The sequence below is a fragment of the Rosa rugosa genome, chromosome 2, assembly GCF_958449725.1.
Source record: "Rosa rugosa chromosome 2, drRosRugo1.1, whole genome shotgun sequence".
Classification (NCBI taxonomy): Eukaryota; Viridiplantae; Streptophyta; class Magnoliopsida; order Rosales; family Rosaceae; genus Rosa; species Rosa rugosa.
The window spans coordinates 51,052,502-51,079,307 of record NC_084821.1 but is presented as its reverse complement, the minus strand read 5'-3'; the positions used below and the strand labels follow the sequence as shown (position 1 = coordinate 51,079,307).

General features: G+C 46.5%; 2 protein-coding genes across 2 annotated transcripts; both read left to right on the top strand.

Annotated features, from left to right (window-relative positions):
* Positions 1–7,970: 7,970 nt before the first annotated feature.
* On the top strand, positions 7,971–10,229 carry LOC133730933 (L-type lectin-domain containing receptor kinase IX.1-like). Its single transcript, XM_062158432.1, has 2 exons — positions 7,971–8,039; positions 9,188–10,229. Exons 1-2 carry the CDS (start codon positions 7,971–7,973, stop codon positions 9,872–9,874), a joined length of 756 nt encoding a protein of 251 aa, XP_062014416.1. The 3' UTR covers positions 9,875–10,229.
* Positions 10,230–18,905: 8,676 nt separating this feature from the next.
* On the top strand, positions 18,906–26,806 carry LOC133728071 (L-type lectin-domain containing receptor kinase IX.1-like). The gene is made up of 3 exons (XM_062155487.1): positions 18,906–19,561; positions 22,547–22,552; positions 25,904–26,806. The coding sequence occupies exons 1-3, from the start codon at positions 19,315–19,317 to the stop codon at positions 26,734–26,736; spliced, it is 1,086 nt and encodes a 361-aa protein (XP_062011471.1). The 5' UTR covers positions 18,906–19,314; the 3' UTR covers positions 26,737–26,806.

Below are 26,806 nucleotides of genomic sequence, written 5' to 3'. Positions count from 1 at the left end.
CAAGAGGATGAGGTGGAGATTCAGCTCGCTCCGGCAGCATTGGACGACACCCCTCCCAAAGTCAGAGACCCTACCGAGAAAGTCAATCTCGGGACAGCAGATGAGCCCATGGAAGTGGCTATCAGCGCTTACCTAAAGCCTAGCGAGAAACAGAGGCTTATCGACTTATTGCTAGAATTCAAAGACTGCTTTGCGGAAAAATATGAGGATATGCCCGGCCTGTCACCAGACTTGGTTTGCCACTAGCTACCAACACTCCCTGACAAGAGGCCTGTGAAACAAGAGCCGCGAAGAATGAATTCAGAAACGCAAATCCTCGTCAAAGAGGAGGTTGAAAAAATGCATAAATCAGGCATTATCAGGGTGGCCAAATACAATCAGTGGCTATCTAACATAGTGCCTGTCCGCAAGAAGAATGGCAAGATGAGGGTCTGCGTGGACTATAGAGACCTTAATACTGCTACACCTAAGGACGTCTACCCTATGCCGGTCGCGGATATGTTGGTCGACGCCGTTGCGCGACATGAATTATTGTCCTTCATGGATGGCACTGCAGGATATCACCAGATCCCGGTCGCAGAAGAAGACAGACACAAAACCGCGTTTCGCTGCCCTGGGTTCGCGGGCGTTTTTGAATACGTGGTTATGCCTTTTGGACTGAAGATTGCTGGCGCGACTTATCAAAGAGCCATGAACCTGATCTTCCATGACATCCTTGGAAAGATTTTGGAGGTTTACATTGATGACGTGGTTGTCAAATCTCAGAAAAGAGGGGATCACTTCACAGATCTCAGGAAAGTGTTCGAGCGCATGCGACAGCACAAGCTTAAAATGAATCCCGCTAAGTGCGTTTTTGGGGTTCAAGCAGGGGACTTTCTTGGGTTCATTGTCCATCAGAGGGGAATTGAGGTCCCTGAAGATAAGGCGAGCGCAGTCATCAACGCGTCTCCGCCACGCACGAAGAAAGAGTTGCAGCGTTTGCTCGGTAAAATCAACTTTTTGAGACGCTTTATCTCTAACTCTGCAGGTAAGATCCAGCCCTTCTCTCCTCTGTTGAAGCTACAGGGCCAGAGCGAGTTCGTCTGGGAGCATAAACACCAAGAGGCTTTTGATAAAATCAAGGCCTACCTGGCGAGCCCACCAGTGCTCGTTCCCCCTAGGGCTGGATTCCCATTAAAACTATATATTTCAGCAGCTGAGGCTTCCATTGGCAGCCTGCTCGCCCAAGACGATGAGGATGGTGTCGAACATGCTATATTCTATCTTAGTAGGACACTCACAGACTGCGAGACAAGGTACACTCCGATGGAAAAGTTGTGTCTCACATTGTACTTCTCCGCATGCAAGCTGCGCCACTATATGTTGTCCTTTACCACTTGCATCATCGCTCAGACTGACTTGGTCAAGTACATGTTGTCGCGGCCTATTCTGAGAGGCCGCATTGGCAAATGGGTATTGGCTTTATCTGAATTCTCGCTTCAGTACGTGCCACAAAAGGCAGTAAAGGGACAGGCTATCGCAGATTTCCTGGCACACCACCCTACCTTGGACATCCCCGTCGTGAAGGAGTTAGAGATAGCAGCTGTAACCATAACTCGGCCAGATTTAGCGCGCATCCCAGAATACGCTATTCGGTATCAAGCCACAGTCTCCTTGCAGCCCTGGATACTGTACTTTGATGGTTCAAGAACGGAAACGTTAGCAGGGGCAGGGATTGTTCTGGAGAATCCAGCGGGCGATCGTTTTTCTTATTCTTTCCAGTTGGAGTTCAAATGTACAAACAATCAAGCAGAGTATGAGGCCCTGATCATTGGCCTGGAAGTTCTGCTAGAGTTGGGAGTCAGGGACGTTCAGGTACACGGCGACTCTTTGCTTATAATCAATCAGCTCCAAGGAAAGTACAAGTGTGAAAGCCTTTTGCTTATACCCTATTTGTATCGCGCCATTGAGCTTCTGGATCAATTCGATGAGGCGGATTTGGAGCACATACCCCGTGAGCGCAACTTTGCGGCCAATGAGCTCGCTCAATTGGCTACAGGCATTACATTGAAGTATGGCGTTCGCGAGCGCATCCTGAAGGTCGAGCGCCGCACACTGCCTTCGTGGCTCGCGCGGCCTGACCCACCAGATGATCCAGTTGTCGCGGTTCTCGAGCCTATTGACGTCGATTGGCGCATTCCGCTGATTGACTACCTCAAGAACCCAGACCCTACAGCAGACAGGAAGACTCGTTTTCTCTCCTTGAATTATTTCCTCAGAGGTGACGAGCTGCGACGACGTGGGGAAGATGGCGTAGACTTTCGCTGTGTCTACGGCCGCGAAGCCAAGAGGTTGATGCGCGAAGCGCACACAGGAGTATGTGGAGCCCATCAGGCAGGCCCCAAGATGCGTTGGCTTATCAGAAGACATGGGTATTATTGGCCCAACATTTTGAAGGACTGTATCGCGTTCGCGAAAGGTTGCCAAGACTGTCAGGCGCATGGTCCAGTGCAACACATTCCCAATATTCCCATGCAACCTATTATTAAACCTTGGCCTGCCAGAGGCTGGGCTTTGGACTTGATTGGGATGATTCACCCTCATTCCTCGCTCCAGCATAAGTTCATCATTGTAGCCACTGATTTCTTCACGAAGTGGGTTGAGGCTGAACCTTTGAAGGAAGCTTCCGGCGCTACCATTCGCCAGTTTATTTTTCAGAATATTATTTGCAGGTTCGGCATTCCAGAAGTGTTGGTCTCAGACAGGGGGGCAGCATTTATGGGCGGCGAAGTAGAGAAACTTGTCACGGACTTGGGCATCCAGTTCGTCCACAGCACACCTTATTATGCCCAATCCAATGGTCAAGCAGAGGCCAGTAACAAGATCATTATCACCTTGCTCAAGAAGATACTTGTTGAAAACCCTAGACAGTGGCACGATACGTTGTATGAGACCTTATGGGCTTATCGTACCTCCAAGAGAAATCCCACTGCTACGACCCCCTATGCACTGATGTTCGGTCATGATGCCATCTTACCGTTGGAGATCAACGTCCAGTCTCTGCGCGTCCAAGATCAGCACCATTTGATCGGGGAAGATTATGTTCAGGCGATGTGGCAAGAACACGAAGATCTCAGCGAGCAACGCTTGGCAGCTTTGGACAACTTGGTTTTGGAAAAGCAGAGGATTGCTCGCGCCTATGATAAGAGGACACGTGGCCGTAGTTACAAAGAGGGTGATTTGGTTTGGAAGGCTGTTTTGCCTTTTGGCGAGAAGTTGACCGGTCGCGGTAAATGGACTCCGCGATGGGAAGGACCCTTCGTTGTTCATCGCATTCTGGAGCGCGGGGCCTTTCACCTCAGAGATTTGGATGGCGACCTCCACCGCAATCCCATTAACGGGCGTTTCCTGAAGAAATACTACCCTAGTGTTTGGGAGTTTGACGATCCACCGGATCAACCTTCTTCTCAGACAGGGGGGCAACCTTAGTCTCCCCAGGTTCGCTTCATCCATATTCAGGCCTTTCCTGTGGCCTTAGTATCCTGTACTTGCTTCACCTACGCATACTAGGGGGGCAACACTCTGTACATTCAGGCCTTATTTGTGGCTTTTCGTTCAAAAATTTCAATTTCAACCCTTTCTTTTCTTTGACATTATGGTGTTAAGAATACATGTAATGGCCTATACCTGAGGCCTTATTTTATACTTTGATTTGCAAAAAGTGTTAAAAACTTTCATTCATAAAGTGGCTTTGCGGCCAAAAGCAGTACAAAGTGCAAATCAAAATAACTACATTTGCGGTTTACAAGGCCAGAAGTGGCTTAGAGTAAAACCATGAAATTACAGATCTACTGAGAGTTTCTAGATCTTGTGGCAGCAAAGGGGCTGTGCTCGGGCATTCATACTCTCCCTCTCTTCACCCACATGCCTCCTCTGCTCTGAGTTGCAGCCGCTACCGTCTGTACCGGACCAAAAGGGAAGGAAATAATCCATCGCAACCCTTTTGGTTGGATTACCCTCCGGGATGGAGATGGTCTTCACAGAGAAGCGCGACTCACAACCACATCTACCTCCAGGGGAAAATAATAAGTCACGTAGTCAGACCCTGGAGGCAGGCTACGGAGCAAGAACAGGCGACCCATATTGGTCTTCCGCCCTTCTTCCTCCTGCTCCACGCGGGCAATCTGAGAGAGGAGACCCCTCAGAATCAGGTTCCGCCGCGGAGGGAGCACCACATGTTCTTCGGTCTAAATGAAACCGGTGGGTTTCACCGCGACTTCCAGAGACCAAAGACATGAGGTTAGGCCATAAGACCTACCCAGGTATTGAGGTTAAGCCATAAGGCCTAGGAATTTGAGGCTAAGGTTAATATCGTGAGGAGAAGATTGTAGAAACTGAAGGAAGAGAAGTAGAGATTTTGTTGCTATTTCTGGGAAACCCATATTCGTTTGTGTATATCTTCTCCCCAGAGTGCAGGTATTTATAGTGCCAGTCTCAGTGGCTTTGACCGTACGATGGTTAGGTGTGATATTCTCATCGCCATCAATGAGCGTATCAATCGGAGTTAAATGCTAAGATCTTGGAAATGAAGATAATTGAAAGCGCGTGGGAGACGGGGCAGTCTCCAAGGAGGTAACCGCTCCATTTCGAGATTATCTTTTCAATCTTTTCAAACAGTTTTAAAAGCAATCAAAGCGCTGAACAGTTCGAGAAGTTAAGTTGATATATATTTGGGCCAAGCAATGTGGGCTAAATATTAAGTTAATAATAATATTATTGTTCATACAAAACATGGGCCTAATTCTAGAGGCCCAAAAGTCTGCGGCCTGCATGGGTCAGGCGAAGGAAAAGTTCATCTAAACGAAAACTAGCATCCGCAGCAGTTTGTGCAGCTTGCTGGGCTGCCAAGCAAGCTTGAGCCAGTTCCTGGGATAACGTCTCAAAGGCAGCGAGGGGTTGTTCCAACTGAGGCTCCGCATGAGTAAGCCTGGTGGTAACGTCAGTTAACCGGGCTTGAAGAGCCTGAATCTGGGACCTCAAGTGGTTCCTTTCGAGCGTCAGGTCCCTGATGAGGTTAGCTTGGTCACCCAAGAAATCGCGCGCGGTCTCTGTTTGTTGAGTGAGGTTCTGATAGTGCGCCTCGGTCTGCCTAGCCTGCGCGCTCGCGACTGCCCGCTCATTGAGCCCTTGAGGGAGATTTTGCAGCAGTTGATCGACCTCTTTGAACTGATCTTCAGTGATGGCTCCCTCGCGGAGAAGTACCCTCAAATATTCTAAAACTCTCACGGGTGCACCAGGAATCAGGATATCAGGACCCAGGAAGCGACGAAGGCCTTCTCTAGCTTCATCGACGACCCCAGGTGGGGTCACTTCAAGGACACGAGCTAACCTTTCCAGAGTGGAGGGAGTTGGTTGCTCGGCGACGGGAACTTCAGGAGGTTCAGCGACAAGTGCTGCCTCTGGCATTGGTTCAGGAAGATTTCCCAATCCTCCGGCTTCAGTAACTTGGGGGGCAGGGGGAAGAGGCTCCTGACCAACCATGTTAAGAGCGGGCTCAGCAACTTCTGCTTCTACAGCTTCAGTTTCAGCGGCCTCAGTGTTGAAGGCATTTGGATTCTGGAAGAAGGCATTGTCAGAATAAGAATACTTAAGCCAGGAAATAATAATGGATTAATTGGTTAAAGGAAATACCTCCTCGGCTGGGGATTCATGCTCAACGACCGCTGGTGTTGCTTCTGGGCTGGCTTCGCTAGGAATAGGGATTGAGTCAGGCGCTATCTGTTCCAGGACAGGTATATTGCTCGGTTCCTCGTGAGGTACATCCGGTAGCGGTACTCTATCTTCGGCCTCAGGCGAGCTATCATCTATGATCTGCACTGGGATCGAGGCCGACTGTGCATTACTGGCAGAGCCCGCAGGAGGTGGAGAGTTGTTCGCAATAGTTGGCGTTTGGGCTTGGGAAGCAGATGTGCCTTCACCAGCAGCTGAAGATCCTTCTTCAGTTGGTCTCGAGGACCTATGGCGAACCTGCGAATGAGGATTGTTACATGGTCGCATAGAATAGAAAGAAATTGCTAACAAGTACTGAGTAGGTTTGTGTCTTACCGGTCGGTCAGCGATTGGTTCATCTTCTGCCCATAGGTCAGCTCGAGGATCTGAGCGACTGCGTTTCCGAGCCGAAAGTGCAGCGATCTGTTGGGGTCAGAAGATTAGTTTGATTCGTGGGAGAAGTATGATTTTACTCAAACAATAAAAAATCTTCTTACCGTCTGCGAGTCATCATCATCAGAAGAGGATTCATTGTCTTCAGGCTCTATCATTACTGCCTTTTGTTTCCCAGACTGGCCAGTGGCTTGGGAAGTTTTGGCTGCGCGACTGCCAGAGGATGGCGCGTTTCCCTGGAATAGCATAATTTTGAATTAAAAGGGAAGAGCAAATGAGCAGAGGACAAAAACACGAGTCAGAATATTTACCTCTTGAGGGGGTTCGCGGATCACGATGCCAGCCTGGGCCTGACGTGGGGCTCGCGCGGGTCGCGGAGCCGGCTCGGCAGCAGGAGGAGGAACTTGTGCAGCATCTTCAGGGACGCGAGCAAGTAAATCAACGTCAGCAGGGTAGGGGTATCGCAGCTCCCCAAAAATGGCAGCGAATAACTCATCATGCTGTTGCCTCCAGCAATTAACAGAAACTTCTGCCCACCATGCTTCATATCCTTCCTCAGCCCCATCCACATAGTCAATCTCTCTAGCCCAGTCAGGGAGGTCAACCAGTACGAGTGTGCTTTGTGCTGGCGGAGGCCCAGAAAGGGGCCCAAGTCTACGCCAGGAAGTATTGTAATTCCAAGCATCGTATAGAGGGAATGGCACTAATTGAACAAGACCGAGTTGGCGAGCGAAGTGGTTGGGAGCATAGAGCTCATAACTAAGTTCGTCAGCGGCAATCCTGATGTCGGAACAGGAAATTGCGCGGCGAAAGGCCAAACGCGCGCGATCACTGTAGCGAGAGGCGCCGGGGAGAAATCCGTGTTCAAGCGGAGCCGGGAATCTCCTACTCAGCACTAAATCGCAGTATGGCATCTCGTGCAGAAGGTACAAGTATGTGAAGCACTCAGAATAAGGAGGGGATGTGTACCTTTCATCGCGACAGAGCCATCGTCCCAGGAGTTGATCAGTAGGTGGAAGCAATGGGATGTCATCGCGGCGAAAATATGGAAAGTAAATTTGAATCCAGAAGTCAAGAATCCAAAAAGGGCCAGAAATGCTAGTCTCGAATGGATGCATTGTGGCTTGGTACAAAGTGCGATAGAGGGCACCCAGCACTGGTTGTCCTAATCCCACGCGGCGGCCGTTGTAGAGGGCCGTTGCCAGCAAGGTCCAGGCACCAGTGGGCTTACAGGAGGAAGTGCAGAAGATAAACTTACAAAGCCAGTACTCCAAGAAAGCAATCCCGCCAGTCGCATTGTGCTCCTGGCGGTAATAGGCCAACCACCGCGGATAGGAGCCGCTATGGGCGCTGCGACCATTTTGGGTCATGGTGGAAGTAAAGGTATTAGAGTCGAATTGGCCATGCAGATAAGGCTCGCTATCGATGGGTAATCCAGTAATGGTGAGAATGTCCAACAAAGTGATACTCATTTGGCCAAATCGAAAGTCGAAGGTGTTGGTGGCGGTATTCCAGAAACAGAGAAAGGCAGCGAGTGGCGAACGATTGCCACCGCGTGGAAGACGAAAACAAAGATCGATAGTATGAGTGATACCTGCTGCATTCCAGCGAGCCAGATCTCGAGCTCGCGCTTCACGATACCAGGAAAGCTCCGCCGCACTGATAAAAGATGGCCAATGCCCTATTTTTGATCGATGATTAGGGGCACTCCAACTGGTAAAATCCCCAGGAGTCCTTCCGAGGACTGGGATGGGGCGGCGAACAGGTAAGCCATAAAAGGCGATAGCGTCGGCCGGGAAAGCATCTCACGGCGTTGGACCCAGTCCGGCATGGTTATTCGAGAGTCGGAGGAGCAGGGGTCTCTGGATAATGGTTTGGAGGATCAGGCTGGCACCGATGTTGGCTCCCCAAGAATGGGCGGCTTGTTCACTCAGTTCTTCTTCTTGATCGATAACTATCTTTTTCGGGGGAGCCATTTCTGGGTTTCGAAGAGGAAGATGTGTGCAAAGGAGGGTTTCTGGGTTTAGGAGACTAAAAGAGTTTCTGATGTGACAGGTCTGAAGTGGCTGCGGATTTAAATAAGAGATTTTGTGAGGGAAACGATGCGACAAAAAGGCGTTTCGCGAGTGAAAAGACGCAACCCTCATTAATGACATCGTTTCGAGCATCGAACGTGTCGTTTTAGTCCCCTTCAATCAGTTATATTTTCATGGGCCTGATTTCGAGGCCTGGGGGGCAATGTTTGAGCCCAAAAGTAATTTTGGCAATATCCTTTAGTGGATCTAGCACAGCGGGCCGATACCTGCGGCCCAAAAATAAGCCTACTATGGTTTGGGTTACAGCTTCGCCCATTCCGGAATCCATGAGGAAAACGAAACCTTATTGGAGGTAAGTAGCAGAGATCGATTAGGAAACTTCAATCAATAATCCTTCTACAACAAGGAGCAGTCAGAAACCCTAGGTATATATACCGGGTTTCAAGGACGAATTAAGGACCTCTATCATATCAATCAATCTTAGCGATTACAAAGCCTCCCCGGAGCAAACCTTCAACCTTGTTGAAACCCGGTGACCGTGCGCCAGTCCTAGTCTCTCCAAGAGCCGACTGTCAGCATCACCAGACCAACCCGGCGACCGTACTTCCAGTCCCAGTCTCCCAGCGAGCCGACTGCGAGCGCAACCGCCACCGTTACTACCAGCGAAGCAAGGGTAACGCCCTCGCAACTCAGCGAAGCTAAAGTCACGCTTTAGCGCAACCCGTGCTTTCTCCCAACTTCCCAGTGATTGCTCTGCTTAGTCTACAACGCTAAGTATCGATTCGGTGAACGCAAGAGACCACAACCAAAGTCCTTATCCGTAAGGCAAAAGTCCTTTTCCGAAAGGCTAGAGAAGAACCCTGTGACGAGGTTGGTGCTCTCCTCGTCCACAGCGCTTGAAGAAGAAGTCAGGTCAAGGGACTCCCCCAACGACTGCACCCCGCGGTGCTGGCACGCCTGCGCAATCACTCGCTCAAAAGAGACAGTTTGCAAGCCAACTGGTTTTGGAGCCAAACAACGTTTACAAAGGCTTCTTAAATAGCTCGAACTGTGATGTTGCTGTTAAGAAGATATTGAAGAATTCTGAGCAAGGGCCAAGGGAGTATGGAGCAGAAATAAGAATCCTCAGTTCGCTTAGGCATCGGAATCTTGTCCAACTCCTTGGTTGGTGCCACGAAAAAGAAATGCTTCTTGTTTACGAGTTCATGCGCAAGGGCAGTTTAGATTCTCATCTGTTCAAAGGAGGAAGCTTGTTAAGTTGGGAGATCAGATACAGAATTGCTCAAGGCTTGGCATCTGTGTTGATGTATATACAACACGAATGGGACCAATATGTGGTGCACAGGGATATCAAATCTAGTAACATTATGTTGGATTCAAAGTTCAGTCCAAAACTTGGAGATTTTGGGTTAACTCGATTTGTTGACCACGACAAATCCTCGAAAACAACAATTATTGTTGGAACTAGAGGGTATATGGCTCCAGAATATATTACTGAAAACAAGGCGAGTAAGCATACGGATATCTTCAGCTTCGGAGTTGTTGCCTTGGAAATAGCATGTGGGAGAAAACCCTTTGATCACAGGTTGGGACGTGATAAATTCAATATGGTGGAGTGGGTTTGGGAACTTTACAAAGGAGGGAACGTCATTGAAGCAGCTGATCCGAAACTGGGTGTGACTTATGATAGGAGGTAGATGGAGCGTTTGTTGATTGTTGGGTTGTGGTGTTCTCATCCAGATAAAAGTACACGGCCTGGAATAGAACAAGTGATTGATGTGCTTAACTTAAAAGACGTACACCCATTTCCTAATATTCCAGCACCTGCAGAGAGTTCTATTTATCTTACTAGTTCTGATGAATACCAGATCGAGTCTTGATATCGATATAGCAATGATTCATCATAATTGGCTCATCCTTCCAATAGTTTGTGGATCATCAGTACAGTTCAATAGGAAATATGTGTGATTTATTGGTTTTGATAGATTGCTTGGATTTGAAGTTTTTTGTAATTTGGTTTATTTTGTATTGAATTTTTGGGCTTTTATTTTCCTAACTTTCTATACGCTTTAATTTTTCGATTGTATAATTACAAACTTAGTCCAATCCTTGTGAACTCAACATTTACTCATGCATCAAAACAAAATTGAACTTCTTTTTTCTTTTATCATCAAAAGGAAATTAAAAGCTAAAATTACATAAATCAAAATTAAATGCAGGAAGAGCTGCATACCTGAGGACCTCGAGATCAGGACTGACTTACTGAATTATTACCCGCAACCGCATAAGCTTCAAAATTAGTTTCACAAAATGTTAATGTTATAATTTTCCGGTCATTGATTTGAGAAATTCTCATTTAATACCTTTTGAGTCATGATTTCAAGAGAATCTACAATATGAATAATTTTAAGGAAGACATACACTACAATGCAATGACAGACTGACTGACAGAGAGTATCATGTCCTCGATCGTCCATCTCTCCACGTTCAAATGATGAGTTTCTTAGTTTTCCACGATTATAAGATTTATGTCGGCAGCATTACTTTTGATCAGATTGTAATCCAATGAGTTCGTCACGTTTTATATTTGTTAGGGTAGGGTGCATGGTTTACTACTTTATCTCCCTAGTGGGGAAAATGGGGTTTCTTTTCAAGCGGGGTTGGCAGTTGGCTTTGTAAAGTTAAAGTGCTGGCCCATTTTCTACTTTAAGAAAAAAGAAGCAGAAAAGAAAAAACTAGCATGGCCTACACAGTACACACTATGTCTGTGGTGAGTGATTTTTTTCTTTATTATTATTATTTTATAGTGCGTGTGAAGTGGTGGGAGGTCATAGAAACCCACGTTTCTTACTTTTATATTTTTTTTTATTTTTTTTTTGTTTGGTCAAATGGTCGTTGCCTTCTAGTGGCAGGGTGAAACTGTTGTGAGTCATAGATGTTTTAGGATTACTATTAGGAATAGAATTATATTAATTGTATAGAATCGGGATTGTAATTGTGATTTGATTACTTTCCTTGTTTGGCTAGAATTAGGGTTGTATAAATATGCCTCTGTATATTGAATGAAAGGTGTGTGAGAATTAATCCTCAAAAGCTTCTTATTCTCTAGAGATTCTTAGTTTTAACTTGGTATCAGAGCCAAGAATCCGATCTCGGATTTTTGGTCTTGGTTTTTTGTTCGTTGCTTCCGCAGTGTAAAGGGAGAAGATTGTTGCAGTTCAAGTATCATGGGTGGAGAAGAAAGTTCTAAGCAGATTGTGACTTCTGACGTGCAGAAGGTGGAGGTATCTGTGAATCAAGAATCCTCAGGAGGGGGATTTGGGGGTGCCAAGCTGAATGGCACGAATTATCGTACTTGGAGGAAGATGATGACTGCTCATCTTTGCGGTTTGGACAAGATGGGATATGTGAATGGATTGATTCAGACACCGAATGAAAAAGATGTGGGATATGCAAAGTTGGAAACGCACAATGGTGCCGTGATGTTTGTGCTCTACAAGGCCATGACGGATGAGGTAGTACAGTTGATTATTGGGTGTGAAACTGCAGCAGAAATTTGGAGTACTCTGAAGCAATTATATTTGAATGACTCAGATTTTGCTCAAATACATGAGCTCCATACCAAGGCGTTCATGATGACTCAGGATGGGCGGCCTGTGGCAGTATATTATGCTGCCCTAAAAGGCTTATGGCTGGAAATTGATCAAAGGCGTCCCAACAAGATGAAGAATGCTGATGACATCCAATTACACAATGTGTGTATGGAAATTATGCTAAGCTGTAATCGAGTTGCAGATCAAGTTATCTTTCCGTTGTGTCACCGTTGTGTGACCTATGTCAAAGCAAATAGAGTCGCCAGTAGAGCGCTCTTAATTTGCTAGTTGGTGCTTTGTTGAATACAGTTGTTTAGTATAGACTCATGATAGTATTTCAGGATATTCTCTAGGTGCATATTGTAATAAGGGGTTTTGGTTCATTGTCTCCCCCCTTGTATTCGACAGTTTCATTAATGAAGGCTTGAGGGCAGCCGCACGACCCTTTATTCAAAAAAAAAAAAAAAAAAAAAAAAAGAGAACCCACTTTGTTAGCCAAAGTGGGTGTGAATTTACGTAAATATCCTTAGACTATAGGTTAATTTAAAGGGGAAATGATCATTTACCCATTTTTGGGGTTAATTAACCCCATTTACCCAAACACTCTAAGAGATTGCTCACTTACACAACAATTTTTATTTTTAAACCCCACTTACCCAAAACTCTAAGAGTTGGACCTGTTTTCTTCATATTTTTGGACTGTTTTGCCCAGATCAATCTCTCTCCTCTCAGTCTCTCTCTCTCTCTCTCTCTCTCTCTCTCTCTCTCTCCAAACGACGTCGGATCTCTCTCTCCCTCCCTCCATCCCTCCAGCAGGTCGCCCACGACGCCGGCTCTCGCCATCGCCGCGCCGAAACTCGTCGCCGTGCTCTCCGCGGCCAGGCTCGACGCCAAGCCGACGGTCCTCGTCGCTGAGAAGCTCGGCGAGGCCGGGTTGGACCTTCTGAAGGAATCGACGATCGCCAGTAGAATAGGGTACGTCTTCGATTTGCTTCTGTCTCTCTCGCCGGCGACTGATCATCACGGAAATCGCAACTTGATTGTATCTCCGGTCCCGGGCTGCAATCGGAGTCAAATCAGTGTGAAGACAGATGGTCAACCGGAATTGTTGCAAAATGACTGGAATTGTGGGCAAAATCGTCAACCGGAGTCGAGATTTTTGGGGGGCAATAATCTTCCTATTGGGGGGCAATAATGTGTCTTAATTGTTGTAAAGTCTCTATAATTGTGTTCAGTGATATTTTCCTTTATGTTTAAAGACTGCTTCTAATGTGTTTTGGTATTTCTGATATATTATTGGGGGACAATAATCTGTTTATTGCAGGGCAATAATCTGTTTATTGCAGGGCAATAATATATTTGTTTTGTTATTTTTTGGAGGAATATGGGTGATCCTTTTGTTGTTCGGTGCATTTATTCTTGTTAAGAGGCCACCCGGGAGGCCTAGGGTGAAGCGGTTCAAGTGAAGTGGAGAGTGTGAAAAAAAAGCCAATTCGTTGTGGACTTAAATTCACCAAGTATTGAATTTGAATACCTGTACTTTTGTAAACTAATTTAAAACCAAACTGAGTTACCTCTGACCATCTATAAAAAAATTATTGGGGGGCAATAAACTTTTTATGACCCCCCAATAAACCTAATTATTTTGGTTAATGAATCTAGCAGCATTTTGTTGAAATGACCTGTAATAAATGAACCACAGTTAAGACATTATTGCGGGTCAATAATCTGTCTATTGCCTCCCACTAGACCACCCCAAAAATCACCAGTTTCTATCATTGACAGATTATTGTACTTTAATAAACTCAAAACAACATAAGACTTATCAAAACTCTAATTTTAGTGATTAATTAATCACAGTTAAGAAATTATTGGGGGGCAATAATCTGTCTATTGCCCCCCAATAGACCACAGTTTTGACGTCGTCCGAGACCTGCAAGGAAAGCCCAGACCCGATTCTGGCGTGGAGCTTCGGAGCTTCCTGGACATCTGACAAACAAAACCGGCGAAGCCCAGACCCGATTCAGGCGTGGAGCTTCGGAGCTTCCCGGACATCTGACGAACAAAACCGGCGAAGCCCAGACCCGATTCCGGCGTGGAGAGCTTCTCGGACATCTGACGAACAAAACCGGCGAAGCCCAGAGGGGTTGGGATCGTGGAGTTGGATGGCGTCATCCTCTGGTGGTCCGACGGTGGGACAGAGCGGCGGCGGTGGAGGCCGACATCGACGGTGGAGTGGTGGGCGTGGTGGCTTAGAGAGAGAGAGAGAAAGAGAGTAAAAAGAAGAATAAAAAAAAAAAAAAAAAACTGTTTAACACATGCATCACATGTGTCAATAAAGACTAGTTTATATTATTATCTCTATTGATTATTTTTATTTCAAATATTTTAACATTTTAGGAGTACATCAGTGAAAAAAAAAACAATTAGTTATGAAGATCAAGCTTTTTTCTCTTTCAATAATAATAAAAAAAATTCTTTATTTTGATAATAGTATAGATGACATATTCGGCAGTTTCATTAATCAAGGCTTGAGGCAACAACACCGGCCCTTTATTAAAAAAAAAAAATATATATATATATATATATATATATATATATATATATATATAGATGACCTTTAAAAAATATAGTATAGATGATTGAATCAGTCCAACTCGCTTGGGTGGTCGACCCGATTTAATACTCTTTTCTTAAAGGCATACTTAAGCTTCCATTTTTTTTACCAGATTAGAACCCAATTATCATGAATTGCTTGTTTAGAAGATAAATTGGGATGATTTCAGTTATGTTCGATTCAATTTTTGGTGGAAACTAAAGTTGAATCACTTGAATGTAATCAAATTATTGGTTTTGATCCTATTATTCTAAATATTAAAAATAATACTTAACCATTTAAAATTTTCCTCAACAATTTTTTTCTAATCAAATAAATATTTTAAAATGAACAAAAGTAGTAGAGAGCCTCTCTACAGACCGCTGATTTTTCTAAATCCCTAAAATAGTTATATTGTCAAAATAAAAAATATGTTGCAGTTGGGGCATCTTTAACCATAATCTGAAGTCTCAAAATAAGAATATCATGGTCAAAAACACCTCTCCAATAACAAATTGGGGTCTCATTATGCGACTAGTCCTAAAAGAAGTCTCAATCCAAAGACTTTTTGTTGAACTAGTATCAAATTGAGACGCAGACCTGATTACGAATCTGACAGCCTAAAAAATTCGTAAGACTAAATTCAATGGCTAATTTTTTTTTGAAGGAAATAATTCATTAAAATATTAGCTATAGAAATCGCTCAAGAGGACATCATAGCTAAAAATGGGAGCATACAAAGGCCAAAGTCTGCTTGACCCTAGAGCTAAAGTAGAACAAACAAGAAGGTGTACTACACCATCAATTTGCCCTTGCACAATAGAACACTGCTATGAAATATATATATATATATATATATATATATATATATATATATATATATATAGAGGCCCGATCACAGGCGGACGTCCGCACTGTCGCTAAAGTGCGGAAGTCGACGCAGCAGCAGCTTCCAGGTGGCGACGGCGGCGTACGGCTTGCAGGAGGGAGGCCGGAGGCATCCCGGATCGTTCTGGGCAGTGATCGAGGTCGGAGGAGATCGAGGTTGCACGTTCTGGGCAGCGGCCGGACCTGCAACTGCAAGCTTCTGGACAACGCCGCAACCTCGTCGCCGGCGACTCCACCCAACTGCAGACCGGCTTCTCAGACCCCTAGCCCCCCTCCGGCAAGCCCCGCCGCGCCGTCAAAGCTTGATCGAGGCCGGAGGAGTGACGTCCGCACTTTTTCTGGGTTTGCGGACGTCCGCTCTCGAACGGCTCTATATATATATATATATATATATATAGAAACTAGCAAAAATTGAAGGTAAATTTTCAGCCTTTTTCAGATAATTACCAACAATAGAGTCATTGTCACGACCTTGAGATTTGTAGATCAAACCAATAAAATCTGCTATTGGAACATGCAAGAAATTGCAGACCAATCAAAACTAGACTCGTCCCAGCATAAAAAGACAATGCTCGTCAAGACACACAATTGTGATACTCACAGCGTGATTATACTGAAACTTATTATAGAATCTAGTGAGCATTCTATCTTAAAATAAAAAGCAGCACACTCAAAAGAATAATAGTAGCAAAACTAAGCCAAATATCTTCTAGATCCCAAATTTAGACCGTTCAAGAATTCAAACCCAACCCTTTCAAAAAAAAAAAATTCAAACCCAACAAATGGGCTCTGATTTAGGCCCCGAAAGCAGTTTGAAAGCTTGGCTGACCACAGTGATCTGGGCACCCAAACACCGCGGGACATCTAAAGGAGGCGTGGCTGCCACCATCTCTAGCATCTTCTACAGCTCTATCATCATCTGCATCAAGGCATCTCCATCGCCATCAACACTGCAACAATCTCCAATATCATTAGACCCGCCCTAATTTCACTGCCGGGAACCCTATATCGAGAGGGACGACACTACCCAATCCGGATCCAAAACCTCAACTGTAGAAGGCAATGATGCCATGGTGCCACCAACGTCGGGGTCGTGGCACGAAGTCAAACAACCCAACTAGCATAGCCAGACAAAGCATAACCCATTAACCCTCACCTTGAGGATGAAGTTAATCAAAGGATGCCACAGTGCTCGATCGCTAAAATGAACTCTGGCGTGGAGGCAACGGGAACCCCACATAGATGGAGCCCACTGATGACGGTGCTAAGATTTTAAGAGTACTCGCTCTCATTATAACTAATGGCTAAATCTTTTTACCAGATGATACCCGAAAAAAATAAAAATAATGCTTTAAAAGATTATTAAAAATTAAAATCTATACTATTATTAAGAGAAGAGGCTTTGTTAGCTAAAATCTAAAATTTTGACAGAATTGACCCTAGAAGATTAATAAACTTTGAGAATTAATTAAATCACAAGGATAATTAAGACATTTACAAAATGTATTTTTATTAAAAAAAAAGTAAAAAAAAATACTCACAACCCACTTTTCTCTCTCCCATTTTCTTTTCTCTGCAATAACCAACTATTTTTTTTTTATTTTTTTTTTAAATAATAATAACTTGCACATACAGAGCATGTGTGGAGAAATGCTAGTTATAAATAAAAATAACAAGTAATATGATAGTTAAATTATATCCCAATAATAATAGTATTGTACATCCATAGCCCATATAGGACTAATGGTCAGAGATTGATGGTGCTAAGCAAATAGTGTTGTTTTTGTAGTCTTAAAATAAGGGGAGAATTTTTCGAACAGTACCTGAACTAAAAGTCATTGTGAATTAACATGCCTCACTTTACACTAACTACACTTTGGTACCTGGACTATAAATCCCGACCCACTTTTGGTACATGCCGTTAATAACTCCATTAATCTTATGTCATTTTTCATTTTTTAAAGGGTATTTTGGTATTTTCTCTCTCTCTCTCTCTCTCTCTCTCTCTCTCTCTCACCATATCACCATCACAAGCACCACTATGCCTTCTCTTTCTTCCTACAGCCACCCACCTCTCCCTTTTCTTCTCTTCCATCGCCCACCTCACCATCATCTGCCCCTTTCTCGTTCCTCTCTCTCTCTCTCTCTGCCTGCAACCAGCAACCGACAATCTCCAGAAAATACCAGAAATCAAATGCTCCTATGTTCTTCATGTTCAACTAAGCCAAAGAACTTGAGCTGAACAAACCAATCACAAAATACACTACTAATTCAAAAACACCATAACACATTCACCAAAACACAAACCACTCTTCCAAAACTAAAACCCAATACACATTCACTCACTGTGCACAAAACCATCATCAAAATCAACACCAAAAAAATCAAACTGGGAGTAACAAAAGACTGAAGCTTTTAACAACCCAAAACGCCGTCGTAGCAAGCGGAGGAGCAGCATCAAGCTCGACGCGGTTCTTGCTTGGAAGTAGCAGAAAGTTCTAGTTTTCTCCTTGTCTTTGTCGCGCCGCCGCATCTCGAGAAACAGAGTGAACTCTTCGTCTCTGTCGTTGGCATTGACCACCTTCCCAAAGCTTCTTTCTATTTCAGTCTAATCAATCCAAGCAAGCAATCAACACAGAGGTAGGAGAAGAGGACTCGAGCTCCTTAATTATTCGGTGAGCTAGAATTTCAAAAGGCCGGTAAGCTAATTTCACACCGGAACCGCCTCGATCCTCACCGCTTTGCTTCTGTTCTTCCTCACCACCGTGAACTGATGGGACCCTCAAACTCACGGCGGCGATGGCAACATATAAATCAAGATCAGAAACCTTGAAAACCAAGACCCACAATCAATCAAGCAAGCAAAACCCTAAGAAATCGAGTATGCGAAATTTGGGATTCACCTTTTGAGAACCGACTGTGAATCAGCGGTTTTCGCCGGCGCTTGAGATTTCTTAAACGAAGCAGTGCATGTGGCCCCTGGGACGTTGTCTTGGTTCACAGAAACCATCGCCGTCTGAGATCTCAGAGAGAGAGAAGAGAAAGAGATGGGACAGAGGGTTGAGGGTTGGGTTTAAAACACTGCGGGTTTGGGTTGGTGATGGACCTCTTCACCTTCTCATCTTCGACCCATGGTTTTCCAACCCAGAAAACCAATGCCAAGAAATTTTATTTTCTTTTTTATTTAAAAGAAAAATAGACTTTCCAAAGGTGAATAGTCAAGTGACAACTTTACCCTTCAAAATATGTGAGGTGGCATGCCAACTAACGGAGTTATTGACGGCGTGTACCAAAAGTGGGTCGGGATTTATAGTCCAGGTACCAAAATGTAATTAGTGTAACGTGAGGCACGTTAATTCACAGTGACCTTTAGTTCAGGTACTGTTTAAAAAATTCTCCCTAAAATAAGACGTAAGACCTCAATATAATACCGATGGTTGGAATTGCCCTTAATTCTTATAAATCAGCACTGGACGTAAGGCAATAGTTTCAATTTGAGGCATAGATTCAAAAAAAAAAAAAAAAAAAAAATTGCAGCATAGATTCAAATATAATCTGTGAAGTTATCATCACCTATTTTATTGGTATATATAATAATGTGCATTTTCTCATTAATTGATTTCATGCCTATACGCGTGTTCACATGAGCTTGGAAATTCAACTGGGTAATGAACACAGCCGTTTACACGGGTCTTGACTAATTTAGATAATAATACATTCCTCCAAGATTTCCAAACACAAATTAAGATTGTTCTCAATCACTCTGCCATCGTCGCAATACTCCATCAATCACCAAAGCAGCTTCAATTCCTGCTTCTCTTGATCTCTTCTTTCCTTTAACCTATTCAGCAACTCCATCAAGCTTTTAATTTTTTTCTCTAGGGAGGTGCTTATATCAAACATAAACTCTGAATCTTAGAAGAAATGCTTATATCGATCGACCATCAACACATCCGACTGACCAAGAGATGGAGCTGATTAATAATAAACTGGATCGACGGCGGGGGTCTACGCATAATTCTAGCTCCTTGAGTTTCGATTTCTGTTCGACTCTCAGGAAATGAAGATAGGAGTCATAGGACTAGTCCTTGGGATGGGTATTGGTGGATGTGTTATCTTGATGGTTGGGTTTGTTTTCCTTTGCTTCTCGTCGAGGAAAAAGAGAGCAACAGAAGAATCTGCTGATACAAATCCTATGTTTGATGAATTTAATGACGTTGAACTTGAGATGGATCAAATTCCCAGGAAATTTTTGTACAGTGAGTTAGCTCGCGCAACCAGAAATTTCGCTGACAGAGAAAAAGTTGGTGTGGGGGTGGTCAATAAATTTGACCCTGCAATCAAGGCAATTAAAGAGAAGTAATGACAACAGTAAATGCAACGGTTAATGTAGCTGTAAATGCGACGATAAATGCGACATTCAGTATGACAATCATGGCCGCCAATAAGTGACGGTTATTGCAGGAGTAAATACGGCCTTAATGGTGGCGTGCCGCTCAAGTCACTACGGCTTGCTGTGCAAGTTTACTTGCCGCCCACGCCGAGGTACACCTATAAATAGGCTGCTCGACGTCAAGGTAATGCATCGAATTCCAATTCACTCTACTCCACTACTAAGAAACATACTGACTTAGGCATCGGAGAGTCTTCTGCAGGTACCCCCCTCCTCCTCGAGCCGACGGTCAAACTTCGAGTCAACGCTTGAAGGAAGCTTCTCGATTGTTCCTGGTCAGCTCCCGCTCCAGTCCGCATTCATTGGTGAGTCAAACTCCTCAACGGAATTTTTCTGCACCAACAAGTGGCGCCGTCTGTGGGAAACACTTTTCCCTAAAAAGTGATGGCGGGAGTTGCCCCTGACCGGATTCCATTTCTGTCACTAAGGACTGGTAGTGACGAAATTCCTCCCCACCAGCCGCCATATGGGTCCGTCCCGAGCCCCATTGGCGACCTGAACTTGCCTCCAGCTGATGAGACGCAGAGGCTGAGGCAGGAACTCGAGAAATTTCGGAAGGAAAAGCAGGACCTCGAGGCCCGTCGTCGACGAAAACTGGAAAGGTTCCTACAACTCGACAGTGATTCGTCGGACGACGACGCCATCGGCAATCTCCATCAAGCTAACAACGTGGTAGCAAACGCAGGCGCCAGCGGCGTTATCGGGGGAATCTCTGGCGGACCCCTTGTCGAAGGGATGGGAGGCACGTCAAATGGGGGACAGAACGGCGGAGCCGGACTAGGCCAATCCAAGAGGGCGCGTAACGAATCGTGGCGCGAGAAGATGGAAAAAATGATTGATGCATGCAGGCGCACCGGCCCAAGAGAGTTAGCGGCGGAAATCGCAAGGGACGTCGGTAAATCTCCATTTACCGACGACATTCTAAATACGGCAAAGCCCCGCCGATTTACCACGCCGGTATTCCACAAATACGACGGAACGACCGATCCGGTGGACCATATCAAAGGATACAAACAACAGATGTCCATCGAGACAACCGACGAGAAATTAATGTGCAAGATTTTCCCTTCCAGTCTCACGGGGCCGGCGTCGACATGGTTTCAGGATCTCAAGCCGCATTCCATACCGGATTTCGACTCATTGAGCCGCGCTTTCATTTCACAATACTTCTGCAATCGCAAGCAAAAGAAAGATATGGCGACTCTGTTCAGTACCAAGCAGAAGCCGGGAGAAAAGGTAGGGAAATTTTTTGAAAGGTTTACAGCTGAAATGCGCCATGTTAATTGTGATCCCCAATTCGCCGCGATCGACTTCCGAGAAGGATTGCTTTTGGGGACGCCATTATGCGAAAGTTTGCTGCGTGATCCGCCAAGGGACATGGACGACATCATTACAAGGGTTCAGGGGGAGATCATAATTGAAAAGGCCAAAGAAGCACGTGAAGCTCAACTCACTACCGTTGTCACCTCGAGAGAAGTTGAATGGAATAACACAAAGAATGACATTCAGAGAGATAAAGGAGGGAAGCCTCAAGATTATCCCCTTGAAGAATGGTTTACGATTCACCCCGTGACCATATACAAAAGACACGGTCATGAAGGAATATTTGAAAAGCCACCCCCCCAACCGGAGGCTAATGACGAGGTTGAAAGAAGTCGATATTGCCCGCTCCACGAGACAAGGGGGCACGGAATATCTAAGTGTCAGGGAGTGCGACCAGCAATCGTTACAGCAATGAAGGCTGGTAAACTCGTTCAGTATAAAATAAATTAAGGCAATCACAGGGTTCATGGAAAAGTCCACGCGCCGAAATTCATCTCAAGTAATGGAGAAGGTACGATAATATGGTGACTTCGTTTTGATCTAAAGATGGCACAACTCGTAAAACTCAGGTAAGAAAAATAAAAGAGTTTAAGTGATTTTTGCGCGTGTTGATATCTCATTCGAGAGACTATTGAAATTATGTATTTTGTATTTCTTACGTGAATAATATCACTGGGACTGGTTCCTCGAGTAGGACAGTCCTATTAATATGTATGACTGGTTCCTCGAGTATGACAGTTGCATTCAATTTGTAGAAACTGGTTCCTCGAGTAGGACAGTTGATTTGATTCGTAGGAGCTGGTTCCTCGAGCAGGACAGTTGCCTAAATGGTTCGGAACTGGTTCCTCGAGTAGGACAGTTGATTTGATTCGCATGAGCTGGTTCCTCGAGCAGGACAGTTGCCTTAATGGTTCGAAACTGGTTCCTCGAGTAGGTCAGTTGTTTTGATTCGTATGAGCTGGTTCCTCGAGCAGGACAGTTGCCTAAATTGTTCGGAACTGGTTCCTCGAGTAGGACAGTTACGTTTGATTCATAGGAGCTGGTTCCTCGAGTAGGACAGTTGCCTTAATGGTTCGACACTGGTTCCTCGAGTAGGACAGTAACAGTTGATTTATAGGAGCTGGTTCCTTGAGTAGGACAGTTACCTTAATGCTTCGGGTAGGATGACGTGCCTCACCCTCGCTGCAGGCGGGGGTGGGATGAAGGACCACACCCTCGCTGCAGGCGGGGGTGGGATGGCGTGCCTCGCCCCTCGCCGAGGGTGGGGGTGGGATGATGGACCACACCCTCGCTGCAGGCGGGGGTGGGATGGCGTGCCTCGCCCCTCGCCGAGGGCGGGGGTGGGATGATGGACCACACCCTCGCTGCAGGCGGGGGTGGGATGGCGTGCCTCGCCCCTCGCCGAGGGTGGGGGTGGGATGATGGACCACACCCTCGCTGCAGGCGGGGGTGGGATGGCGTGCCTCGCCCCTCGCCGAGGGCGGGGGTGGGATGATGGACCACATCCTCGCTACAGGCGAGGGTGGGATGGCGTGCCTCGCCCCTCGCCGAGGGCGGGGGTGGGATGATGGACCACACCCTCGCTGCAGGCGGGGGTGGGATGGCGTGACGAATTTTAATCATGCAGGATATAAGGTGTGTAATCATTGCGTGGCGGATAGACTCGCCATCACGGTTTGGTTTCCCTTCTTCTATTGTTTTGGACAGCTCCTTGCCTCGAATATTTTACTCTTGTTTTGTTTTTCTTTCTGAGCGTTTACAAGCACGGCCAAGAAAAACAAGGGGGCATATAGGAGAATGGGAGAATGGAATGCGTGTCCAAGCCATGACGGCATTTGCGGCCGTCGTCGTCGTCACCTGGGCATCATCACCTAGAGTGATGCTGAGGAGCTTACACCGACGACGTGGCACCCTCGTTGAGGTACCTTTGCTGATTGCCGACGACGTGGCACCCTCGTCGAGCCACCCTCGTCGAGGTACCTTTGCTGATTGCCGACGACGTGGCACCCTCGTCGAGCCACCCTTGCCGATTGCCGACGACGTGGCACCGTCGTCGAGGTACCTTTGCTGATTGCCGACGACGTGGCACCCTCGTTGAGGTACCTTTGCTGATTGCCGACGACGTGGCACCCTCGTCGAGCCACCCTCGTCGAGGTACCCTTGCCGATTGCCGACGATGTGGCACCCTCGTCGAGGTACCCTTGCTGATTGCCGACGACGTGGCACCCTCGTCGAGGTACCTTTGCTGATTGCCGACGACGTGGCACCCTCGTCGAGCCCTTGCTGATTGCCGACGACGTGGCACCCTCGTCGAGGTACCTTTGCTGATTGCCGACGACGTGGCACCCTCGTCGAGCCACCCTCGTCGAGGTACCCTTGCCGATTGCCGACGACGTGGCACCCTTGTCGAGCCCTTGCTGATTGCCGACGACGTGGCACCCTCGTCGAGGTACCTTTGCTGATTGCCGACGACGTGGCACCCTCGTCGAGCCACCCTCGTCGAGGTACCCTTGCCGATTTCTGATGACGTGGCACCCTCGTCGAGGCACCCTTGTCTGCCTTGTCGAAATAAAACTCCAACCTCGAGGCGCCAACATCGAGGCGCTTACGCCGACATCGAGGCACTTACGCCGATGACGTGGCACCCTCGTCGAAATCTGATTGCCGATGACGTGGCACCTTTGTCAAAATGGATGCCTACGCCGACGACGTGGCACCCTCGTAGAAATCCTATTGCCGACGACGTGGCACCCTCGTCAAAATGGACGCTGACGTCGTGGCACCCTCGTCGAAATAGACGTTGATCTCGAAATGGACGTCGACGTCGAGGCGCCCTTGTCGAGAGGGACGCCGACGCCGACGACGAAACGCCGACATCGAGGCGCCCTCGTCGAAATGGACGACGACGTCGAGGCACCCTTGTCGAAGCCGACGTCGAGGCGCCCTCGTCGAAATAGGACGCCGACGTCGAGGCACCCTTGTCGAAGTTGACGTCAAGGCGCCCTCGTCGAAATGGACGCCGACATCGAGGCGCCCTCGTCGAAATGGACGACGACGTCGAGGCACCCTTGTCGAAGCCGACGTCGAGGCGCCCTCGTCGAAATAGGACGCCGACGTCGAGGAACCCTTGTCGAAGTTGACGTCGAGGCGCCCTCGTCGAAATGGACGCCGACGTCGAGGCACCCTCGTCGAAATGGACACCGACGTCGAAGCACCCTTGTCGAAGTGGACACCTACGCCGACGTCGAGACGCCCTTGCCTTCATTAAAATAGACCCCTACGCCGATGTCAAGGTTGACGCCAAGGGTCGACGACGAGACGCCAACATCGAGGTCGACACTAAGGTTATTGTGAAACACGCCACCGACGTCGAGGTTGGGGTCGATGTCGAGGTTAGCGCCGACGTCGAGGTCGACGCCAAGGATATTGAAAAAGACGCCACCGACGTCGAGGTTGACACCGAGGTTATTGCGAAAGAAGTCATCGACATCGAGGTTGGCGCTGACGTCGAGGTTGATACCGAGGCCGAGGTTAGCACCGAGGTTATTGCGAAAGAAGTCATCGACGTCGAGGTTGGCGCCGACGTCGAGGTTGACACTGAGATTATTGAGAAAAACGTCACCGACGTCGAGGTTGGCGCCGACGTCAAGGTTGATACCGACGTGGAGGTTAGCGCCGAGGTTATTGAGAGCGACATCATAGACGTCGAGGCTGGCATAGTAGTTATTGAGAAGGATGTCACTGACGTCGAGGTTGGTGTCGAGATTATTGAGGAAAAATCACCACCGTCGAGGTTGACGCCGTAGACATTAAAGAAGACGTCATCGACGCCTACGCCGATGTCGACGTCATGGTCATTGTGAAGGAGACGTCATGACGTCGAGGCCGACGTCGCAGAATGTTAGGTGACTAAGAAAGGAAAAGAGGAAGAGTTTCGCAGTAGGGTACCTCAGGCTCGGAGTCTAGTTTGAGCTGCGCTGGGGGCACGGCTTAGGAACAAGGTAGCTGGGCACCGAGCGCAGGTGAGACTAGAAACTAGGCTTCGGCGTTGTGGGCGAGGCACCGTAGACGCCACAAGCAGACGAGTCCGCGACGCGAAGACCCGATACTAGAATGGCTGCAAGACAAAGGCAGATTTGAGTCCTGATTTGGGCACGTCGGCATCGGCGTCGTCGACGAGATGAGATGCCGACTCTAAAGAAGGAACGAGGATCTTCTTATACGGGCATCTACATTTTCAACACGAGGAAGGCCTAGATGAAATTCAAAGAGGGGTGCCCAAAGAGAAGTATAAAGATGTGGAGCCCATAGAGAAATTTGAGCTTTGGAAATTTTCTCTTGGGATGAATTCCCAAGGAGAAAATTTGGGGGCATTGTGGGGGTGGTCAATAAATTTGACCCTGCAATCAAGGCAATTAAAGAGAAGTAATGACAACAGTAAATGCAACGGTTAATGTAGCTGTAAATGCGACGATAAATGCGACATTCAGTATGACAATCATGGCCGCCAATAAGTGACGGTTATTGCAGGAGTAAATACGGCCTTAATGGTGGCGTGCCGCTCAAGTCACTACGGCTTGCTGTGCAAGTTTACTTGCCGCCCACGCCGAGGTACACCTATAAATAGGCTGCTCGACGTCAAGGTAATGCATCGAATTCCAATTCACTCTACTCCACTACTAAGAAACATACTGACTTAGGCATCAGAGAGTCTTCTGCAGGTACCCCCCTCCTCCTCGAGCCGACGGTCAAACTTCGAGTCAACGCTTGAAGGAAGCTTCTCGATTGTTCCTGGTCAGCTCCCGCTCCAGTCCGCATTCATTGGTGAGTCAAACTCCTCAACGGAATTTTTCTGCACCAACAGTTGGTGGAGGAGGATTTGATGGAGTTTATAGAGGCTTCATAGAAGACTTGAAGTCATATGTTGCCGTTAAGAGAATATCCATAGAGTCTAGCCAAGGACTAAAGGAGTATGAAGCTGAAGTGAAGATCATCAGTCGTCTCCGGCATCGAAATCTTGTGCAACTCATTGGTTGGTGCCACTACGAAGGACAACTCCTACTAGTCTACAAGTTCATACCCAACGGCAGCTTGGATTCTCATCTATACAATGGAAACAGCTCGTTGACATGGGAAGTAAGATATAGAATTGCTCTAGCATTGGCGTCTGCGTTGTTCTATCTACACGAAGAATCAGTGCGATGTGTGCTGCACTGGAATATTAAATCCAGTAACGTCATGCTGGATTCGAATTTCAACGCCAAACTCGGAGATTTTGGGTTAGCACGATTCGTGGACCATGAAAAAGAGCTGCAAACAACTTCCCTGAGAGGAACTATGAGCTACATGGCTCCGGAATATGTTATTACGGGGATGGCTAGCAAGAGAACGGAAGTCTACAGCTTTGGAATAATTTGCTTGGAGATTGCCTGCGGAAGAAAACTCATCGATCTCAAGTCTGTCAATATGGTCGATTGGGTTTGGCAGCTCTATGAAGAGAAGAAGGTTACTGAAGCAGCCGACCCAAAACTGTGTGGAAATTATGATGAGAAACAAATGGAGTGTTTGATGATTGTTGGGCTGTGGTGTGCTCATCCCGATTACAAAATGAGGCCTTCGATACAACGGGTAATCCAAGTGCTTAATTTCGAGATTCCATTGCCCATCTTTCAATCCAAGACGCCGGTGGCAACCAATTCTACATGAAATTCATCTAGATTTTTTTAATTTTTTGTTTCCTTTTCTGGAGAAAGAAACGACTGTTTACGCTTTAAAA

Bases quoted from the DNA above. Each gene is read 5' to 3' on its own strand.
- LOC133730933 (XM_062158432.1), top strand. From the start codon at position 7,971: ATGGTTATTCGAGAGTCGGAGGAGCAGGGGTCTCTGGATAATGGTTTG. The intron at 8,040-9,187 runs GTTGGCTCCCCA...CTGGTTTTGGAG, and splicing joins AGGATCAGGCTGGCACCGAT to CCAAACAACGTTTACAAAGG.
- LOC133728071 (XM_062155487.1), top strand. From the start codon at position 19,315: ATGAAGATAGGAGTCATAGGACTAGTCCTTGGGATGGGTATTGGTGGA.